At 39.9% G+C, this 23,459-nt stretch overlaps 1 protein-coding gene across 1 annotated transcript in view; it reads left to right on the forward strand.

Moving 5' to 3' along the window:
- Positions 1-23,459, forward strand: part of CNTNAP5 (contactin associated protein family member 5) — an 883,101-nt gene that overhangs the window by 768,776 nt on the left and 90,866 nt on the right. The window contains exon 19 of the mRNA XM_067742208.1: positions 958-1,182. Within this exon, the coding sequence (XP_067598309.1) occupies positions 958-1,182 (225 nt within the window). The remainder of the gene's footprint in view (positions 1-957; positions 1,183-23,459) is intronic.

Raw genomic sequence — 23,459 nt, forward strand, 5'->3', positions numbered from 1 at the left:
TGTTTCCCATGGGAATGCCTATTTGCCAAAGTCTTTGCTCTTTTATGGAACTGAAAACCAATTCCCTAGGTATTTAAAATCATTGAGTCTAAAGGGGAAAGGAGGGAGAGATAAATTAGGATTTGGGGGTTAACCTAAACACACTACTATATATAAAAGAGATAACCAGCAAGGACCTACTGTATAGCACAGGGAACTATACTCAATATTTTGTAATAACCTATAAGGGAAAAGAATCTGAAAAAGAATAGATACATATTATGTAAAATTGAATCACTGTGCTGTACACCTGAAACTAACAAAATACTGTAAATCAACTATCCTTCAAATAAAAACATAAATTAAAATTAAATAATTGAGTCCAGGAATTGGATGCCTATGCCTTTCCTACTCTTTCCACAGATTTTCTCTCCTCCATTTCCACGGGTCCTCACACATTCCCAACACCATAGAGAATTACTTTCTTTCCCAAATGTACTACTCTCAGTAGTTTTGAGCCCACTTAACACCCTCCTGACCCACGAGAAAAACATAAACCAGAATTGTTAGGATTTCAGTTTTGAAAGTAAGATAATCCTGGTGCAATTTCTCTCGACTATGCAGGAGGCCGGGACATCTCCTCTTTGCTTCTCGAGAAATCAGCCGGGCACGTGGTAGTTATTCCGCAGACATACATGAAACTGGTCCTACATTTCACAGTGCACATCTGAGCTCTCTCTTCTAGCCACACAACCTTGTTCAAGGTGCTTAACCCCGGCAAGCCTCATGTTTTTCATCTGTAAATAGAAATGGTGATTTCTGCCACTTCAAAATTATTGTGGGAAGCATATTCTATAATTCATATAAAAACTCTCACACAGTGACCGATGCATAGGAAACAATAAACAAGCAATGATGGCTCTCCTGCATACTCGATCAAATGTTTTAATGTGTGCTTTCCCCTCTGATATTTTGCAGAGGTTTCTGCTGTCTTTGAGGCTGGCACTTCAGTGACTTACATGTTTCAAGAACCCTACCCGGTGACCAAGAATATAAGCCTGTCTTCCTCAGCGATTTATGCAGATGCAGCCCCATCCAAAGAAAACATTGCATTGAGCTTTGTGACAGCCCAGGCACCCAGCCTCCTGCTCTGTATCAACTCTTCTTCTCAGGGCTACCTGGCTGTCCTGCTCTGCAAGAATGGTGAGTTCTGTTGGCATGAAGCCTGATGGAGTGTTATTCTGTGCTGGAGGGCCAGTACATACCCTCCAGAACTCTGCATAATTTCAACTTAATGTGGTCCCAACCTGGGCAGTGTCTTTCCAGATCTCCAGTCCAACCTTTGATTGTGCTTTTCCTTTATGAGTTGCAATTGGTATTCAGGAGCCGTGTCAATTCACTGCTGAAGTCTCGAATACATTGACTTTAATTTGCTTCAACTGTGTAGCAGTCATTCTTTATTATTTATTCTGTGCTGCAATCCATTAAGTGTAAAGGAGCAGATCATCAGCGTATCTGAATTTCAGAACGACACTCGTCACATACATCCTGTCGTCTTTGCTGCAGGATCCTTTACTGAGGACTGTTAAAACAACTGGCATAAATGCATGCTGTATTAATAAAAGCTGAATGCCTAGGTCTTAGAGAGAAGTAGTATGTGTGAGTCATAACCTTGTGAAGTATGGGGCTGGGTGCCGAGAATCAGATTTTGGAAAGAATGCGGACAAAAGGAAATATGTGAAGATTAGAATGATAAAGGGGCTAGAACCCAATGAGTACGAGGACCGTTGAAGGACATCAGTTTTGATGGCTGTTAGCAGAAGCCAGGTTTGCTCTTCACACTACTTAATTCTACCCTGCAATGTTGAGGACAGTTTATGTAGTCACGACCAAGGACACTCAGGTCAAACTCCTGGAGAACAGTTGGAACAGGCGAAGAGGGCAGATGTGGGCATCCCTGTAGTATGGTCTCAAAGAACACTTTCCTATGATTGAGAATTTCTTTTCCCCTCTTGTAACTTGCTATATAATGAGATGAGTTTGGGCTTTTGAACCATCCACCACAAGGATGGACTGTGGCACTGGCGGGGAGCATACAGGAAGCTGGGGATACACAGCACACACTGTGCCCTCTCTAGACCTTATGTGGAAACTTTAGAAATTTCTCTTGCTCTACTTTTACTTGGGTTTATTCTTCCTTGTGTCATCTTGTTTTCCAACTAGGGATGAACTAGATAATGAAGAATGATATGTGGGCCTCAAGCGAGGTTCAAAACTGGTGGACCTGTGGGTTGAATCGGGCCTGATTTACAATAATAATAACAATGGCTAACTCTAAAGGACTCATTCATCCTGAAAGCAACATGGAAGGGAAGAAAAAAAGGAGATAGAGAAACTAGGATAATGAATGGTCATCCAAGACTGTCTGGTCTTGAAAGACTCTGCAAGAGAAAAGGAAAACCTTATGGGTTATTAGACCTCTTATTTATCAGCAGAGCTCTGTATGATTAGAACCATTACAGAAACATGTCAGTTTTTAACTCTTGCCCCTAAAATGTCTCTGTAAGGTCAATAAGGCTGGCTGAGGAGAGTGAGGCATGGATTAACGGATTAACCTAGGCCAGCCAGCTAATTCAGGACACAGCTAGGGCCAGATACCAAGTCTCTAGGTAGTCAGCCCAGCAATCTTTCCTCTAAACTAGATCATCCTGCTCTGTTGGGACTGGACTATAGTCAGATGGTTACACAGCACTGAGATGCCAGGTTTCCCCGAAAGCACCTTTTGGGTGTGGTTCTGCAGGATCATGCTTATGGTTACAGACTGTGTAACAAAAATAACTATATCACATTACATATATATTACTCCGTATAGTCTATTATAATAGAGATATTGAACTCTATGCTGGGCACTATTCTAATTAGTACAGAGGACTTAAGCCTCACAATAATCCTGTGTGATTACTGGTATTAACAGAATCAGTATCTTAGAGTTGTAGAATCTAAGGCATATAGACAGACATTAAATAACTTGCTGAAAATCCCACAGCAAGTAAGGAGAGAACTGAGATTCAGTCTTCCCTCCCCACGTCTAGTAGGTATTCTTGACCATATGGGGTAAGCTAAGAGTGTTATTTTTTGAAAGACAGCATATTTTAAATAACTTTAATTGGGAAGGCATTCTTTTCTCTTTTTTTAATTGAAGTAGAGTTGATTTACAATGTTTTGTTAGTTTCAGGTGTCCAGCAAAGTGATTCAGTTATACATGCATATATATATATTTTTTTCAGATTCTTTTCCCTTATAGACTATTACAAAATATTGAGTATAGTTCCCAGTGCTATACAGCAGGTCCTTGCTGGTCGGGAAGGCATTCTTGAATTCTGCCTTAACCTTTATTTTCTTATACTCTAATGCCTCACTTCATTGAAGGCTCTACCTGACCCCATAGGTATTTACATGTTTTAAACCCTGGCTAAATTCAGGAAGCAAGGAGATATTTGTGCCTTGTTTTTTGGTTTAAAGTTAGATCTCAGGGCTAGTGTAAAAGTACAGGCCTTGCAGCTCAGTCTAAGATACAGGAAATGGGTGTCCAAGCCATGGTTAGTAATGGGGTGTCCCCCATCCCCTTACTCAATCTCAGAGAATCACTATCCCCGCCCATCTCGCCCCACCACGATTGCTCTAGGGACCTCTTGTTGTAGTAGGTAGTGCTGGGGGACTCAGTGATTGAGGATGCTGGACTTTTCCTGCCATCTCTTTCTCCTACAGAGACACAACTAAGATAAGTGCTCATTCATTCATTCTTCTATTGATTCTCTGGGTCATTGATTCTCTGGTCATTAGTCCCCCTGCACAGGATCAGGAGACTGACAAAAGTAAGCAGGATACAGGATACTGTGCTCTCTCAACACAATCAGGAAAAAGAGAGACTCAGACACTACCTTAAACTTTTTGAAAGATAATCTAAATACATGAGGGGATCCAGTTGCCCAGATTTCTCAAGCAATCTAACTAGAAGTGAGATTTTGCCTAACTTGAAGGATCAATCTCCTAGGAATTCAGAGATTACAATGGTAGAGTAAAATGCCTTGTGCGACAGTGAATTCCTTGTCATTGGAGGTCTTTGAATAATAATTGCATGATGATTTGTTGGAGAAACCATAATAAGAATTCCAGCAGTGGATGGCAGAGAAAAGTAACCTCTTAGTTTCTTGGCATGTCTTAGATTTCGTGATTCTCTGTTCCCTTCCTGTGTCGTCTTACATTTATATTTCTTTCTGCTAGGGCTTTATTTGCAGACTTAGAAATGCTTCTATAAGGAGTTAAGAAGTGGTATGCTTTTCTAAAATTTTTTATTTTATGTTGGAGTATAGTTAATTTACAGTGTTGTGTTAGTTTCAGGTGTACAGCAAACTGATTTAGTTACACATACTCATATATCTGTTCTTTTCCAGATTATTTTCCCATATAAGTTACTACAGAGTTTTGAGTATAGTTCCCTGCACTATACAGTAGGTCCTTGTTGTTTATCTATTTTATATATAGTAGTGTGTGTGTGTTAATCCCAACCTCCCAAGTTATCCCTCCTCCCCGACCTTTCCCCTTTGGTAACCATAAGTTTGTTTTCTAAGTCTGTGAGCCTGTTTCTGTTTTATAAATAAGTTCATTTGTATTATTCTTTTAAATTCCACATATAAGTGATATCATATGATATTTGTCTTTCTTTGTCTGACTTCACTTAGTCACAGAGAATAATACCTGTCTCCTTCATAAAGCTGTTATTTTTTAAAATTTTATTTATTCATTTATTTATTTTTGGCTGTGTTGGGTCTTCATTGCTGCACGCGGGCTTTCTCTAGTTGCGGCGAGCGGGGTCTACTCTTCGCTGCGGTGTGCGGGCTTCTCATTGCAGTGGCTTCCCTCATTGTGGAGCATGGGCTCTAGGCATGAGGGCTTCAGTAGTTGTGGCACGCAGGCTCAGTAGTTGTGGCTCACGGGCTCTAGAGCACAGGCTCAGTAGTTGTGGCACACGAGCTTAGTTGCTCCGCGGCATGTGGGATCTTCCCGGGCCAGGGCTCGAACCCGTGTCCCCTACATTGACAGGTGGATTCTCAATCACTGCACCACCAGGGAAGCCCATAAAGCTGTTATTGAAAAAGATGAGTTAATATGTGCAAAAGTGCTGCTTCTACTAGAAAATACTATATATATGTACACAATTATTATTACTGCAACTTTGTAAACAGTAAGCCCAAATAGTCACTGGCCCAGACTTTTATTATTAGCCTCATTTTGCCCACAGCAATAATACCAATAAAAATGATCTTATTTCTCCTGGAAAAAAAAAAAAAAGAAGTAGTATTCTTACAACTTGTTCCCAATACATTCATAGTATTAGGTCACTGGCCTAATTGTCAGTGAAAAATATGGGGGACACTGAATTGTAAGGAACTAGAAATATTTTTAACACAACTCTGATACATTTCAGTGGAAAATATTCCTCTGAAAATATTAATGGAAGTAAAGAATACTTACAGATTGAAAAAAAAAAAGATTAGGAGGGCAAAGACAGTAAAGAGTTAACTTGGGAAAGTCTCTGGAAGGGATTTTTAAAAAAATTTTATTGGAGTATAGTTGATTTACAATGTTGTGTTAGTTTCAGGTGGACAACAATGGAAGGGATTTTATAATAAGATTGATTCGCACCTCTCTGATGTGGACGGAAGTGTTTTCTGTTAGCACAGCTTTCTTAACCTTTCTTTGATTTAAGACACCTTTGGGAATCCGGTGGAAATTAAGAGAGGGTTACTCTTAAAAGGAGCCTTTTTTGTTCTCCCCAAGAGGAAGAAAATGCCCACGGCCACGTCATACATAAAATGGCTTCAATTTCAGCACTCTTGGTTAAGAAGCCAGGGCATGGAGACATGGCTTGCAAATATATTTAATAAGGCGGCCCAGGCTGGGGGAGAAAGTGCAAAGGAATGCAAAGCCATGCTTGTGAATCTCTCCCCGGCAGGGTTTGATCTGGCAGGTTTGGAATTCTTCTTTGTCCTTGATCATTGTTCTTGAATTTTTTCCAATTGGACATTCAGGTTAAGCCACTGCTGTCTTTTCAAATGAAAACAGGTGCTTCCTAAAGGAAGAAAAGGATTTTAATTTCTGAGATGGAAGAACAAAGGCAGAAAGGGAGACATTTTGGGGTCAGAGAGTCCTTAGGAAAGAGAAGGCAATTGTGCTTCAAGAACCTGGGGTTTGGGACCACAGGCAACTTCTCAGAGGCACGGCAATTGGAGGAGAAGGGGCCGTTGAAGGAGGAAAATGGTCTAGAGAAGGAGATGAGAATGTTCAAGAGACACAGCTTTCAGAGCATTTTATTGAGTGTTGGCTCTGCCTTCCCCACAGTACGGGGCAGCTCTCCTTCATGCTTGTTATTTAACAAATATTCCCAAAGCATCTTCCATGTGGCGGGCACTATTTCGTGTGTGGGAGAGACAGAGATAGACTGGATCCTGTCCTGCCTTTAAGGAATCTAGTCTGGTGACAAAGATAAAAGCAAGTAAGGCAACAATGTATCAACAATACTAGCATAGAGGTCTGTTCCAGGTAGAGCAAGTCTTTCTGGGAGGGAGGGTCAGAAAATTCTTAATGGAGAGTGACCCTTGAATTAGTCCCTGAAAGATAAGTCAGTGTTCTCTACCTGGATATTATATATCTTTTAATAAAATAAGTTGTTGCTTTGATTGTTCCTCATTTTCTCCTTTTTATTCCCATTGCATATGAAATATGATTTTTTTTTTTACCAATCAATTCCCTTTTCTACTCTTTTATCATCTGTCCTTCTTGGCTCCCTGATGGTAGAAATTAAAAAATAAATAAATTTAGAATCTGTGATCATTCTAAGACCATCAATCGAGGGTGAAATCACTTGGGTACAAAATCCAAACAGGATTCCTGGTCACCTTCCCTCGGTGGCTCCTCAGCTGCCTTCCAGCACCAAATAGTACGTCTGACTTTGCTTCAGCATTTTCTTTTTATCAGTCTTTTTTTTTTTTTTTTTTACCATATATATTCATAAGATGCACTGTCTGCATTTGTGATTGCACATACCTTGGAGGAAATAGTGATGAACCCAGACACTTCGCCTTCCTGTCACTTCATCAGGAACAGACTGACTCAAGAGAGACAGGGATGAAGAGGAATCCAGAGAGGGAGTGTCTTCAAAGTACAATCCTCAACAGCTGTTTTCTCACCGGAGATCTTCAAAGGTTCACGCTGCCCCCATCACTCCCTCTCTGACCCTGGCATATGCTTGAGATCCTCAGAGCCACAGAATCCTGATAAACAGCCTGAGAAAAGCATGCCTCAGAAGGCGTGTCTCCTTGGCCTTACTAAGCCCTGATCACTTTTGTCTCTGGGCTTATATCAAACAACACTTTGCTGCTTGGAATTTAAAATTCCCATGTCTTTTGCTAGCACCCAGACTTTGTTTAGGTTGGTTCATTTCCTACATTTCTGAGCTTTCCAATCATCTCTTGCTCAGGGATACTAGGTCCTGCTGGATTTCTGTCCTCCACTTCACAAGAATATGGCTATAACACAATGTGACCTTGAGAGGTCACCTTTCCCTCTAGAGGAAGGACAGTGATACGGGCAGAAGGAAATAGCATCCCCAGTATCATCACTTACTTAGTCCACCAAGCGGAGGGGTGGGCGTGAATGGAGAAATGCAGGCATGATGAGTAAGACTGGATGTCGGTCATCGTTTCTCTTTCTCTACTCCTTGTTGTGGGAGATCCTTTATTTTGTAGTGTGCTCATAGGTTCTTGACGATTACTGTGGACTGAATCATGTCCTCATCAAACTCATATGTTAAAGCCCTGACTTTATTGTGTCTGTATTTATAGTAAGAAGGTAATGAGGTTAAATGAGGTCATAAGGGGGAACCCTGATCTGATAGGGTTAGTGTCATTGTAAGAGGAGACACCAGAGCTTGCTCTCTCTGTCTCTCTGTCTCTCTCTGTATTTCCATCTCTGCCATGTAGAAATACAGTGAGAAGGTGGTCGTCTGCAAACCAGGAGAAGAGCCCTCACTAGAGACTGAATTGGCTGGCACCTTGGTTTTGCTGGCCTCCAGGACTGTGAGAAAATAAAGTTCTGTTGTTTGGGTCACTCAGTCTACAGTATTGTGTTATAGTAGCTCAGTCAGGCTAAGACAAAGATCAAATGGGATGATGCAAGAGGATGTGCTTCATACATTGTAAAGTACAAAACACGGTGTATATTTTCTTATTGATGATAATAAAATAATATGAATTATCTGCATGCTTGGGTGATCAGAGCATGAGTGTAAAGTGCAGGTTTCAGGATAACTGGGATGCAAGTTGAATACAAAGAGGGCATAAGCATTGCCCATTCCCTGGAGGCAGAACACCTAATGAGGGGGACATTCCCCAGGAAGGAGAAAAATGAGATATAGGGTGCCCACCCTGCACATGAGCTACTGTCACCAGGCACAGGCAGCAGCTTTTGATGTACAAAAACATGACATGGAAAAAAAAATTTTTTTTAACCTTAAGAATGGCTTTTTCTCAAATGCCTTCTGAATCAGATCTTTGGGAAACTTGTCTGATGTTTCCAAAACAAGACAGAGAAAGGGGGGGGGGGGAAGAGCAGGGTATATGCAAAGGACTAATGAACTGTTGAAGAGGTCTGTTCCTTGCAAAATCAGGCTCAGCAGGACACAGCTGGGGAGATGTAGTTAAGCACTTGGGAGATGCCCCCCTTCAAGTCCAACCCCTCTGGCTATGGAGTAGGCTGGGCAGTATGCACCAGCGTCAAGGAAACCAAAATAGGGGGACAGCAGCTACTGACTCGGTGTTCCAAGCCCCTGAGAGAAGAGTGGTAATCAAAGACTAGTATGGAAATAAGGTGAACAAAAATAACAAAGTGCAATTCAATCTATGAACATCAGTTGAATACCTACTGTATTCATTGGCTGGGGCGCCATAACAAAATGTCGCAAACTGGATGGCTCCATCTACAGAAATGTATTTTCTCACAGTTCTGGAGATCAAACGTCTGAGATCAGTGTGTCAGCAGGGTTGGTGTCTGGTGGGAGCTCTTTCCTTGGGTTGCAGACATCTCTTCTGGAAAGAACATTCTTCCTGTTAGATCAGAGCTCCACCCTTATAACTTCATTTAACCATAATTACTTCCTTAGAGGCTCCATCTCCAAATACAGCCACTCAGAGGGATAGGGCTTCAACATATGAATTCAAGGGGGATACAAACATTCAGTCCCTAATACCTATCATAAGCTGGATGCTATCCTAGGTGCTGAGAATAGAAACATGAATATAGTGTAGTTGGCTTCTGGGAGATTCTTGAGGTTAGTTTCCATATACAACTGATCTTTGTAATGTTAGCATCTAACAGAGTACCTAGCACATAGTTGGCCTCAGTATTCTTGGACGGAATTCTGTATTTTGAATCTAGTGGGAGAAGGATGTATATACCTAGTGTGGGAACACCCTCCATCCTCCATGAAAAGACTTTATAGGATTACAGTGGGGCCATATTGGGGAGAGAGGGCAGCTCCTCCCAGGGCATCACAAAAGACACCATAGTGAATATGCACATGAATATAAATTCTGTTAATTGAGTAGTAATGTCCTTAAAAGTGTTCTTCCTGAGATTCTGCTCTGTCCCCTGTAATACACATGTGAGAGGCAGTGTGTTTGGGCAGTGGGGTTCTATGGAGCTGGCTTGCTTTTTCTTTTTTGAAGGCCTTTGGGGTCTTCTCACCTTGTACTTTCCCAGTTTAAATAACTCTTCAGAAATGTTCCAGGAATTGAGCAACTGTTTGTTATTGCAACAAGGCCAGTTGCTTACAACTGTCATGTGTATGTAGTGTGCGCATCATGAGAAATTATCATCTGCTTTGCTGGTAAGGAGAGAAAAGGCCTGTACTCGGTGCCTTGTTTTCTTCATCTGTAAATTTGGGATAATTGCAGCGGTCAAGGGCCTCACAGCAGTGTTGTTAAGGATTAATGAGATCCTGTTTGTAAAGGGTCTTAAGGAACTCAGATGAAAGATGTGGGATAAGTACAAAGAAGGGTTATTACAAAACAGACCAAAGAGGTGGCTGGTGACTAAGCCACCTTGTTTTTTTTTTTTTTTTTTTTTAAAGCCTGGTGGAGAGAGTTGGTGTGTAGGGGTGCTGAATATTTAGCTTTTGGACTAGAACTCTAATTAGAGGCTTAAGGATTAACAAAGTAGTTGAAGTCTGTGTGAAGAAAGCTTTTCTCAGAATAAAAGACATGTTTTTATTCTCCTTTGACCACTTGAGCCGTAAATACTTTTATCTCGAGATGTGGAACAAATTCAGCAGAAGGCCACAGTCCAGGGCACGTTCAGTGTTCTGTGTTGGTAATTGCCTTTTGTACAACAAGTCAGGCTTGGATTATCATTATTGCTCTTAATTTAAAGTTATTGAAAATGTGTTTCCACTTTAATAAATAGCTTGACCTCTTGATGCCTAGAAATGAAGGCTCTGAAAACCGGATCCTCTAGCTAGCACTGCAGTGGGGTTCTAAACCTTCAAGTCCAGTTTAAATTCTTGCCACCACCGACAGGAGACTGCCCTCGACCTCTTAGTTAGAAAACAGTTAATAGCAGCCAATATTATAAAGTGTGTCATGTGTGCCAAGCTGCAGGTTTAGCACTCTGCATATGTCCATTCATTCAGTTCTCACACAATGGCTATGCAGTCAGTGCCAACATTTCCCCATTTTACAGATGAGGATACTTAGGCACAGAAAAGTTAAGTGACTTGTTCAAGTTCACACAGCTGAGCCAGTGTGGCTGAAAATTGAACTCTGCTAGGCTCACTTTTTTTCTTGTAAACTATTCTGTTCTATGCTCTGACCTCTCCTTGTATTGTGTGTACTACTCTCGTGGAACCTGTCAGTTTCTCCTTGGTGTTTGCATTAGCTTTCACATAGTGTGTGTGCTCTGTTAGGAATGCCATGTTCACTTCACAGTGCCTAGCTTATGGAACCCTATTTAAAAGGTGGGCCAGATATGGATGGACCTAGAGATTATCATATTAAGTGAAGTAAGTCAGACAGGGAAACACAAATATCATATGATATTGCTTATATGTGGAAACTAAAAAAAATGATATTAATGAACTTATTTACAAAACAGAAATAGACTCACGGATGTAGAGAATGAACTTATGGTTATGAGAGGAGATGGGGGAGGGATGATTAGGACTTTGGGATTAACATATACACACAACTATATATAGAACAGATAAAAAACAGGACCTACTCTATAGTACAGGGAACTATAGTCAATGTCTTGTAATAACATAATGGAAAATAATCTGAAAAAGAATATATATGTGTGTGTGTATATGTATGTATATATATGTGTGTGTGTATATATATATACATATATATATATAACTGAATCATTTTGCTGTACACTTGAGGCTAACACAACATTGCAAATTAACTATACTTGAATTAAAAATAGTAATTTAAAAAGTTAAAAAGGTGGGCCAGACAGAAATGATGGGGCAAAATACGAGTGCTAAAACCCCATTGGAATATTTAGAAAAGCATTGCTAACAAAAGAGGTTGCCAGATATCTCTTATATTTGGCAAATTGCACTGTGGTGCACATTGAAGCACACAGGGCTATCGAGTGGGAAAAAATAGCATTCCTTATTGACGCCAATTCTGCAATGCAAGTTGCAGGGACTAGGTCAAGCCCCCAGCTCTGAGACTAGCCAGCTAAATTTGGCAGTCACTCTCAATTGAAATTTTGAAGTGAAATAGCACAAGGGGGGGGGTGCTCCTTTCTCAGAACAAGTGATTTTACAATGATTAATAGGGCTTAGCAAAAATTTAGGGGTTCAGAAAATTCACATGTAACAAAGGCGTGTTCTTACTTAAACATGGAGGATGATCAGGCACAAAGTTATTGTCACTGTCTTCTTAAACTCCTCCACTGTGACATAAAGAAATTTTAAAAAGTTGGAGCTCAAAATGACAAAGAGGACAAATGAAAGAGCTTAGGATGGGTAAGAAATAACACAAACTTCTGGAAATTGGGCAACAGATGGAGGTGAAAGCTGCCTCCTTTCAGGTCTCTTTGAAGGCATGCTAACAAAAAGGCATCTTGGGAGAGGTTCAGACCTGGGATGGTTTGTGCACCATAGAGGCTGTGTTGAGACATGAAGTTGGGGGAAATATTGCAGAGTTTGTACAGGGAGCTGTTGAACTTGGACCCATTTTTCTGTGTCCAGCCAGGGAAGAAAATTCCTTCTCCCCTCCATCTCAGGAGACCAGAGAGTTATTGTGTAGCTTATAGGAATTGAACCAAAGGGGGTCAAAGCTGTTGGGCAGGGTTGAGAGAGATGCAGGGTTAAAGGTAGAAATAAAGTGACACTCTGTACACTGGGCGCTGCATCACTAGCCTTATTTTTTGCCCTCTTCCAAGAGCTCTATAGTGAGGGTTTTCTTTCTGCATGTAAGAGATGGGAAGTTTTTTCCGTGAAAGAACTGAACAGCCCTATTAAAAATATATGTAATAACTAGAATTTTAGAGATGCTCCCACTAAAAAAAAAAAAGTTTATCCATATCATCACCTGACAGGGAAGCCCATTTGTTGAAAACGTCACCCCGTACACGTGGAATCTTCAGTCCAATTTGTATTGCCGCAGTCATGAGTCTGAACAGATAACAAGCACCATCAGATATTTCCATCAAAGCTCCAAGATGAAGGGTAAAGAGCAGAGTGAACAAACACAGATAATTAAAGAGAACAGGGATAATGCAGGAGGCATAAGAAACACTAAAGACATATCTTCAGAGAAGTGGGAGGATATAAGAATTCAGGAAACAAGAGCATGGTGCTTTAAAATAAAACTGGCAAGCCATAAGAAAGAACTCTCAGAAATGCAACAGAGGAAATTGTTAAAAACCTGGAAAATTGGAAGATAAAATTTGAGAAATGTCCCAGAAAGTTGAGGAAAAACACAAAAAATCAGCCAGTAGGAGAGCAGGAGAGAAAATCAGAGGGTCAAACATGATGTTTCAATGTCCAATAGGATTTACAAGAAAGAGAGAATAGATGTGGGGAGGGGCCATTAGCAAAGTTGTAATTGAACACACTTTATAGGATAAAAGAAATCTGATAATAAAATTTTGCTACTCTACACAGCACTGTGAACAGTAGAAGACATACAAAGGCAAAACCCTAAATCTGCTAAAGATGGAATCTGGACTCGGACTAGCATATGACTTCTTAACAGAAACACTGGAAGTTCAAAGATAATAGAAATGCATATTCATAATTCTAAGGGAAAATGGGTTTCAAGCTAGAACTTTATGCTTGGTCTAATGATCAGTCATATATCATATGGAGAAATAAAACTATTCATGCATAAAAGGGAACACGTATCTCACATCATCATTTAAAACTTCCTTAGCACCTTTATTAAGACACTACTTGATATGCATATATTAGTTATTGAATGCTATGTAAGAATCAACCCCAAATTTAGCACCTTAAAACAACAAACATCTATCACCTTACAAAGTTGTGTGAGAGAAAGTGGTGAGTGAAAGTGGGAGGAGGGAAGGAGGGGAGAGAGAGAGTGAGAGATTGATAGCTACACAGAAGAAGACTACTTCAGACAGAAATCAAAATCTTTCAGAGCTTTCCCAACTAAAAATTGGCACTTGCCACCCTGCGTCAAGGGTGAAGTCACTAGCCACTGCAGTCGCTGACCTTCAACACCCTCTGAAAGGAGTTCAGGGTGATCAGGAATAAGGCCCTCTGTGCTCTAGGAAAAACTGACAGAACAAGCCTTCAGAAAGATATTTTCAGGAGAAGATTTTATCAGTCCAATTCTTGCATCTTCTTATATCTAGAAAAGTACTAAAATTATTATTGGTGACATCTGCTCCTCATCACTAGCAGCAAACCTGTGTCAAAACGTGTGCTTGACTGCACATACCCCCTTCACTAAAATCACATATATACTGACCTTGCCCCCTACCTCTTCGGAGCAGTTACTCAGAGCTATCTGAGATGCTGTCTCGTGGACCGTTGTCCTCATTTTGCCCCAAATAAAACAACTCACAACTCTCAAGTTGTGCATTTTTTTAAGTCAACAGCCTAAACTCAGCAAGGACACCTAGTACCATGTGATGTGGGAGGACATTGCATATGACTCCTGGCAGTGGGTCACTGGGGCCCCTGTAGAACCTGCCCGCTACAATGTGCTTCGCCCAAAGAAAGTAGTGTTTAAAAAAGAAAGGTATGGGATCCAGGAAACAGGTCATCTGCCACAGAACAGGAAGGTAATTTCAGAATAACAGCATGCAAGAGTCCCAGTAAGCAACAAGTGTCAGCCAGTGGTTCTCAACTGGGTGGGATTTTGTCCCCCAGGGAAACTTTGGCATTATTAGGAGACATTTTTAGATGTCAAGATGAGAGGTGCTACTGGTATATAGTGGGTAGAAGCTAGGGATGCTGCTAAACATCTTAAAGACTCAGGACAGTAATCCCCTCCACACACATACACACAGAATTATCTGGTCCAAAATATCAGTATCCTTGAGGTTGAGAAAATTTGGCCTTGAGTGAGGCATATCGACAGAGGGCTTTAATATGGTGGCTCTTATAGAAAACACACAAGTGATAGATACCAGCAAAGGCTGATATTTACATCAGACACAACAATATGGATTTTGAAAACCAACCTATCTAAAATTGCAGTATACCTCTATTGGAAGCATGGGGAGGATGCAAGGAGACTGGGTCCAAGAAAGAGAATTCCTCATGGACCAATGTGGGAAGGCAACATATAATATCTAAAATCCATAAGTCAAGAACCAGCAATATATTTGCAGCAATATGGATGGACCTGGAGATTATCATACTAAGTGAAGTAAGTCAGATAGAGAAAGACAAATACCATATGATATTGCTTAAATGCAGAATCTAAAAAAAAAAAAATGATACGAATGAACTTATTTACAAAACAGAATCAGACTCACAGACTTAGAGAATGAACTTATGGTTACCAGGAGGGAAGGGTGGGCAGGAAGGCTAGTCAGGGAGTTTGGGATTGACATGTACACACTGCTATATTTAAAATAGGTAACCAACAAGGACCTACTGTAAAATAAATAAATAGATGATAAAAAATAAAATAAAAAAGAAAGAACCAGCAATATACTTAATAAGATGAAGTTGAAGGGAAATAACAAGAAAACTAATATAACTAAAAGTAACTGCATATGAGGAGGAGGACCTAGAATTAGGAAGGAGTGGGGCAGGGGTTGCTTCCTCACTTCTTTCTATACTATTTGACTTTTAAAATGTGTAATTTTCATGAACAATCATTAAATTCATGAAAAAATCCATTATTTGAATATAAAGAAAGAGATGTACAGTATTGTTAATACAAAAGCTAGTTCTTCTCCCCACCACCAATAAATGCATATAAATAGGTAAAAGATATTGGTGAAGACACCTTACTTAGATGGTTATCTACACAGCTGCACAAATACCCCATTTCCATGTCCTCAGTTAGTGAATCAAGTCCTTCAAGGAAGAAATGGAAGAATAAATGAATGAACTTATTTAACTGGAGACATTTAATACAACAAATGATTCTACTTCCTTAACAGTTAAGCACACTTTATTTAGAACCACTAAGAAGTTGCCTCATTTCCAGATCTGTTTCATGCCTTCACGTTCTTGGGCTTAACAAAGCAAATAACACTATTGTATACCTCTTCTCAATCTTCCACATGGATACCACATGCCCAGGCTGCCTTTGTTTTTTTTTTACTTTTTAAATGCATTTTATTTTAGTATAGTTGATTTACAATGTTGTGTTAATATCTGCTGTATAACAAAGTGATTCAGTTATGTGTATATATATATATATATATATATATATATATATATACACACACACACACATTATTTTTCATATTCTTTTCCCCTATAGTTTATCACAGGATGTTAAATATAGTTCCCTGTGCTATACAGTAGGACCTTGTTGTTTATCCATTCTGTATATAATAGTTTGCATCTGCTAACTCCAAACTCTCAATCCATCCCTCCCTCACATCCCCTTCCCCTTGGCAACCGCATTTCTGTTCTCTGTGTCTGTGAGTCTGTATCTGTTTCATAGACAAGTTAGTTTGTGTCATATTTTAGATTCCATGTGTAAGTGATATGATATTTGTCTTTCTCTGTCTGGCTTACTTCAGTTAGTCTGATAATCTCTAGGTCCATCCATGTTGCTACCAAGACCATTATGACATTCTTTTTTATGGCTGAGTAATATTCCATTGTATTGGTATATATGTACCACATTTTCTTTAGCCATTCATCTGTCGGACATTTGGGTTGTTTCAATGTCTTGGCTATTGTAAATAATGCTGCTATGAACATTGTGGTGCATGTATCTTTTCAAATTATAGTTTTCTCTGGATATATGCCCAGAAGTGGGATTGCAGGATCATATGGCAACTCTATTTTTAGTTTTTTGAGGAACCTCCATACTGTTCTCCATAGTGGCTGCACCAGTTTACATTCCCACCCACAGTATAGGAGGGTTCCCTTTTCTCCACACCCTCTCCAGCATTTGTTATCATTTGTTATTTGTGACTTTTTAATGATGGCCATTCTGACCAGCCAGGCTGCCCTTTAAATGTTGGCCTCCTTGTGGTAGTTCTGGCTTTTTTTGGAGGAAAGATAAACCCTCCCTGAGATGGACCATCCATTCTCATGACTTCAATTAGTAACTATGTAGGTTCTTTGTGACTTTATGAGGACTATCTCAACTGCTTGAGGGACAACTTCACTTGGCTGTCCCATAGATTCCTCCTCCAAATCCATGTACCCAAAATTGACCTCAAGCTTAACACCTCCCCCACCACACACAGAGAACTAGATATTCTCTTCCTTGAGTTTTCCCTTTATCGGAGGTGTGCTCTACATTTACCCAAATGTCCAACTCTGAGATGCCTCACCCATGTCTTCCTCTTTTCTCACTTCTTCAAAGTCTATCAATAACCAAGATTTTTTCAGTCCCCTTGCACTGCATTGTATTTATTTCCTCAGTCTCTTTTCTAGCAGTCTAGTTTTTATGTTCCCACTCTGATTATCCTTGTCTGGCTACTGTAATCTCAGAATCAGATGACTGCAAAAGTGTTCAAATACCTCTCACAACCTTCAGGCCTGTGCTTTCTAAATTCATTCTCTATTCTGACCAGGGTGATCTTTTTTAAATTCAAATATATTCATGCCACTCATTTTTTGATAGCTTCCCATTGCCCTTGGGCTAATTCTCCTCCAAACTCTCCTCCATTCTAGATTCTTGCTTTTCTATGAAGTTTTGATTCTTATTCTTCTCACACCTCATTGTACCCTTTCCCCATATTGAATTATGTTCAGATCATTGAATATATAATATTCTTTGGGTCTTTGTACATTTTACCTTTGCTTGAAATAGTCTTTCCTTTCCCAGTCCATGCCTTCTTTGCTGGCCAACTCTTATTCCTTCAAGTCCAGGTTTAATGTCACTGTCGGGAAGCATTCCTTCTTCCCTCCCAAAGACTATGTTAAGTGCCCTCTCAATGGACTTCTGCAGCAGCAGCCTATTATAGAAATTGTTGCAACCTCTGTTAATCTCTTGGATCCCCTACTATGACACTAATTCAGGGACTCAGCACTGCTCTTGTACCATTCGGGGGCCCAGTATCTACACATGATAAATACTCTACCATTATGGACAACATTTTCTAGTGAAATTGCTTAAGAGCTTTTAATGACAATAGGGCACATTTTTTTTTTCAAGCAAAGAACCTTTTTGTAAGTAGATTGTAGGTTCACCTTTAAAAGAGTTCACTGTCTTATTTTCTGTGGTGCACTAAAGCACAGCTAAGAATCAAGGAGAATAGATGAAATTGGGTAACAACTTTACTTAAAAGCATGAATGAAGCTAAAATGAGAGAAAAACTTTAAGAAGTAACAGATAATAAAAATGGATTACTCTTATCCTCTTCTAATTTTGAGAGGTATTTTTCCTCTCAAAGTATGTTAAAGGTCTGAGGAAGAATATCTTAAAAGGGGGGCAATTTGAAATAGATAAAATATTGCATTTAAAGAAGATAGAGGAAAAAATATGACCAAGTCATTGGCTCTATAATGGTAATACTGTTGGGTTTTAGTTGTTTGAATTGCTTTCTGTAGGTGGGACCTCTAAAAAGAAGTGAGAGTAGCATCGGCATATATACACTACTGAATGTAAAATAGTTAGCTAGTGGGAAGAAGCCACATAGCACAGGGAGATCAGGTTGGTGCTTTGTGACCACCTAGAGGGATGGGATAGGGAGGATGGGAGGAAGGCTCAAGAGGGAGGGGATATGGGGACACATGTATGCATATCGCTGATTCACTTTGGTGTACAACAGAGGCTAACACAATATTGTGAAGCAATTATACTCCAATAAAATCTATTTAAAAAAAAAAGACAAATGACATTAAAGATGAAATGCTTGGGACTTCCCTGGTGGTGCAGTGGTTAAGAATTTGCCTGCCAATGCAGGGGACATGGGTTCGAGCCCTGATCTGGGAAGATCCCACATGCCACAGAGCAAATAAGCCTGCGCGTAGAGCCTGAGAGCCACAACTACTGAAGCCCGTGCGCCCGGAGCCCGTGCTCCACAAGAGAAGCCACCGCAATGAGAATTCTGTGCACTGCAGCAAAGAGCAGACCCTGCTCACCACAACTAGAGAAAGCCCACGCGCAGCAATGAAGACCCAGCCAGACAAAAATTTAAAAAAAAACAAAAAAGATGAAATGCTTGATGGTTTAAATGAAAGCACAACAATAAAAATCAAAGAAACAGCACATGTAAATCCCCTGTGAAGGTCCTAATTTCCAGCTCTCTGTAGCAATAACTAAGTAAGCCTGGATGTCCTATAACACAGACCACTGACATTTGTCAGGCTTTTCAATAAATTAGCCATGAAAAGCTAAATCCGTGCAAGGTGAGAGATAAATTAGCACACAGCCAAAGGTACTGGAGAAATAAACACTGGTTTCGTAGCTGAAATGGTTTTTTGATAAGGTAATAATCCCCATAATCTCTCTCCAGCCTTAAATAACAGCCAGTCTTTGTGCCGGCAGTTTAATTTTGTTGGCTGCCCTTGTCTTACAAAAATATATTTAGTGGAGTCTGGAATATCATTTTGTGCTGAAAGCTGAAGCCTTTGTCATGCTGAAGCTGGGCAAAGGCAATAAATCAGGGGAAAAGTGAAAGAGCATAGAAATGGGCTCTCAGAAACTTATTTCTCCAGAGCGGACGAGCTTTCGTCTCCTGTGAGCAGGTGTATTGCATCAGTCATGTCTTCCTGTTAAGTGGCTGTGTTGTAATGATATTGACTTATATCGACATTGCACCCTGGTTGGCACTGTGACAAAGTGCTTAAGATGCATCGATGGGCAGTACATGCTGAAAACAGCATCATGACATTATACAACCCTGGTTTTCTTTTCTTCTTTTCTTTTCCTCCACTAGGATCGTTCTTTCTTTCCAGGAAATTGTCCTGAGATGCCCCACCTTATTCTCTAATCACGAGTTTCCCCATCTGTGTCGCACCACTTAATAATCGGCATTTTATAGTGAAGGGACCTTTACAATTTAAAGTTTATATATATATTTAATCTATATCTATTATATAAATTAACATATATAATATAAATATATTATAATAATTATGTAATAATTATATATATGCGACATAAATAAATATGATAATATATTCATATTATAATTTTATAGGTTATGTATTATAATAATTATTATAAATATTGTAATAATTTATATGTATTGTATAATATAAATATATAATTTAATATAACTACATTATATTGAATTATATAGAAATATAATTTATTATAATATTATAATTATATATTATTATCATATATAAATATAATATATAAACATAATAATAACTTATAATATATATACTTTTAAACTTATTAAACCAAGACTAATGTACTTCATGATCTACATCTGCCAAATTGGTCACTGTTGAAAATGGGTTACAGAGAAAGTATGTGGAGGTGTTTCTAGGGTATTTGATTTACTTCTAGGAACATGAAGAGATAAAAATTGCTATGCTAGAAAGCCAGAGAACTGGGTTCTTGAATTTGTTTCCTGTTGCTAACTACTACCTTTCCATAAGCTCAGTGGCTTAAATGAGCAGCCACTTCTTATCTCAGAGTCTCCCTGGGTCAGGAGTCCAGGCACAGTCCCTCTGGATCTTCTATTCAGAGCATCACAGGCTGCAATCAAGGTGTCAGGTGCTCTGTGGTCTCATTAGTCTCCACGGGGGAGAGATCTGCTTCCAAGCTTCCTCCAGATGTTGGCAAAACTCAGTTCCTTGGGGTTTCAGAATCGAGGTTCCGGTTTCTCTCTGGCTGTCGAACAGGCACTCAGCTCCCAAAGGCAGCCCAGCGTTCCTGGCCACATGGTCCTCTCCATAGACCCTCACAGCTATTCTTTCAAGCCAGCAAGGGGGGGGACCAGCATATGTATGAATGGATGACTTGAAATGTATGCACAGGAGTTGCACCCCGTCACCTCTGTCATATTCTGTTTGCTGAAAGCAAATCTCAGGTCTCACCTACACTCAAGGGTTGGGGTTCTACATGGAGCCTGAACATGGGGCCCACCCTAGAGTCTGCCTGCCACATTTCTAGTGCTTCTTTGTCATGAAAAACTTGGTATTCTTATATATTCACTCAATGCAATAAGAAAGAGTGACATATATGCAAAATACAAAATTGATAAACCTCACAAACAATATTGAAAGAAACCAGACATAAAAATGTATATTCTCTATAATTCCAATTTCTATATCTTTCAAAAATATGCAAAATTAATCTATGCAATTAAACATCATAATACTGGTTAACCTTGGGGCAGAGTGACAATAAGAGGGTCTGAGAGAGCCTCTGGGGTGCTGGAATGTTGCTTCCTGTTCTAGATGCATTCCATTTGGGAAAATGTGTGGAGTATCACATGCATGACATATGCACTTTTCTAAGCACAAGTATAATTACACAGTATAGTTCAATATAGATTAAAGCTAAACAAGACAAAAACCCTAGGTAACCTTAGTCCAGTCACTTATTTTCCATAGGCGTCAGTTTTCTAATCCTTACCATGAGATTGGCCTTGATGATTCTTAAGGCCCTTTTCACATGATGTAGTTAAGGTTGTATGAAATACTGAGGGACTATCAAACTCAGTGGATGGCTGTAAAGTGCCCAGAATTAGTATCCCCTCAAATACAAATTTTTAATAATTTTATTGAAGTATAGCTGGTTAAAAACATTGTGTTAATTTCTGCTATACAACAAAGTGACTCAGTTATACATATATAAACATTCTTTTTCACATTCTTTCCCATTATGGTTTATCACAGGATATTGAATAGAGTTCCCTGTGCTATACAGTAGGACCTTGTTATTTATTCATTCTCTATATAATAGTTTGCATCTACTAATCCCAAACCCCCAATCCTTCCCTCCCCCACTCCCCTCCCCTACTTGGCAACCACAAGTCTGTTCTCTATGTCTGTGGGTCTGTTTCTGTTTCGTAGATAAGTTCATTTGTGTTGTATTTTAGATTCCACATATAAGTGATATCATATGGCATTTGTCTTTCTCTGTCTGACTTACTTAGTATGAGAATCTCTAGACCTATCCATGGTGCTGCAAATGGCATTGTTTAGTCCTTTTTTATAGCTGAGTAGTATTCCTTTGTATTCTTTCCTAGTCTTGGCTATTTTAAATAGTGCTGCTATGAACATAGGGATGCATGTATCTTTTTAAATTACAGGTTTTTTCTGGGTATATGCCCAGGAGTGGGATTGCTGGACCATATGGCAATTCTATCAAATGCAATTCTTAATGAAGGTTTCAGTCTACACATACTTCCACTTACAAAGTATTGGCCTTGGGAAATCGAATCAACCTCAGTGAACTTATTTTCTTAAAGACTCTTTCAGCTCAGAAAATATCTGCAGCTTGTTGATGTGGCATTTCCTTTAGACCAGGCACCAGTGGCACAGCAAGGGTGGAGAGCAGTAACCAAGACAGGAGTTCCTGTCCCTTCTCTCCACTTGTATCCACAACCCCAGTCCTCATATCAGGTGGGGAAAGTAGGGGAAAAAAAGTAAAAGTGCAGGGACATCACAAGACATGGAAAGAGGAAAGGGGGAATGAACAAACAAGGGAGAAAAGAGAGAGAATGGAAGCCAAAGAGAATCAAACTTATTAACTAGATACAATTAGGAGAGTCCTATGGGTGGAGTCCTTACATTGACTGGCTTCTAGTTTCAGCCTTTATAACCGTCCCTTCAATATGGGGGCCCCTTCTATTATTCCACAAGTTTTTATGTACAGTCTGTCTTTTGATCTATATATTATGCCCGCGTGAATCTGATTTACTGTCACAACTAACAAAGCCCGGATCTCAGTGGCTCCCATCAACAAGTGTTTACATTTATCCTCTGGCTCTGGGTAAGCTCCTGTGACTGTGCTCCATGTGTCACTCCATTCAGAGTCCTAGGATGAGGAAGTAAGGCTTGTGGGTCCATTTCTCCCATAGATAAGAAAACTGAGGGACAGAAAGATGAAGAGGTGTGCCTGGACTCATAAAACTAAAGAGAAACAGAGCTTGGCCTGGATCTCAGGTTACCTAATTTCCAGCCCATGGATTTTGTCCTCATATCCACCTGCATCTCTTTCTCCCATTTGCCTTTTCTTTCGCCCTAAGGTAGTGCTTCTCAAATGTTAGTGGGTGTCAGAATCACCTGCAGAGCCCTTGAAACACAGATTGATGGGCCCCACTCTGAGAATTTCTGATTTGTTATGTCCAGGGTGAGGCCCTAAAAAATTTCGTTAATGAATTCCCAGGTGAAGCTGAATCTGTTGGTCCACAGACCACACTTCAAAAATCACCACCTTAAGGCACCATCTCTAGATCATGGTGCAACAGACAACTCCTAAATTAGGTTTCCTTTTTGTTCTGTATTTAGAAAAGTGAACAGTGACTTAGACCAATTGGTCCTATAACTTTAACAGTGCCTCTCTGAAACTTAGGTGAGCTAAAGGGTCCTTATACAACAGTGGTTTTCTAAGTTGTGGTCCCTGGACCAGCAGTGTCAGCAGTACCTGGGAACTTCGAAATGCAAAGTGTTGGTTCTGCCCCAAACCTACTGAATCCCAGTTTCTGGGGATTAACCAGTGACCCACATGATTGTGATGTACACTAGATGCTGAGAACCAGGGTTTGGTCCTACAGGTGCACTGCAGCATTCTGCAGAAGCTCTTTAAGGCTTGGTTCACTGTGCCCTTGCT

The sequence above is a fragment of the Pseudorca crassidens genome, chromosome 6, assembly GCF_039906515.1.
Source record: "Pseudorca crassidens isolate mPseCra1 chromosome 6, mPseCra1.hap1, whole genome shotgun sequence".
In the NCBI taxonomy this organism is placed as follows: domain Eukaryota; kingdom Metazoa; phylum Chordata; class Mammalia; order Artiodactyla; family Delphinidae; genus Pseudorca; species Pseudorca crassidens.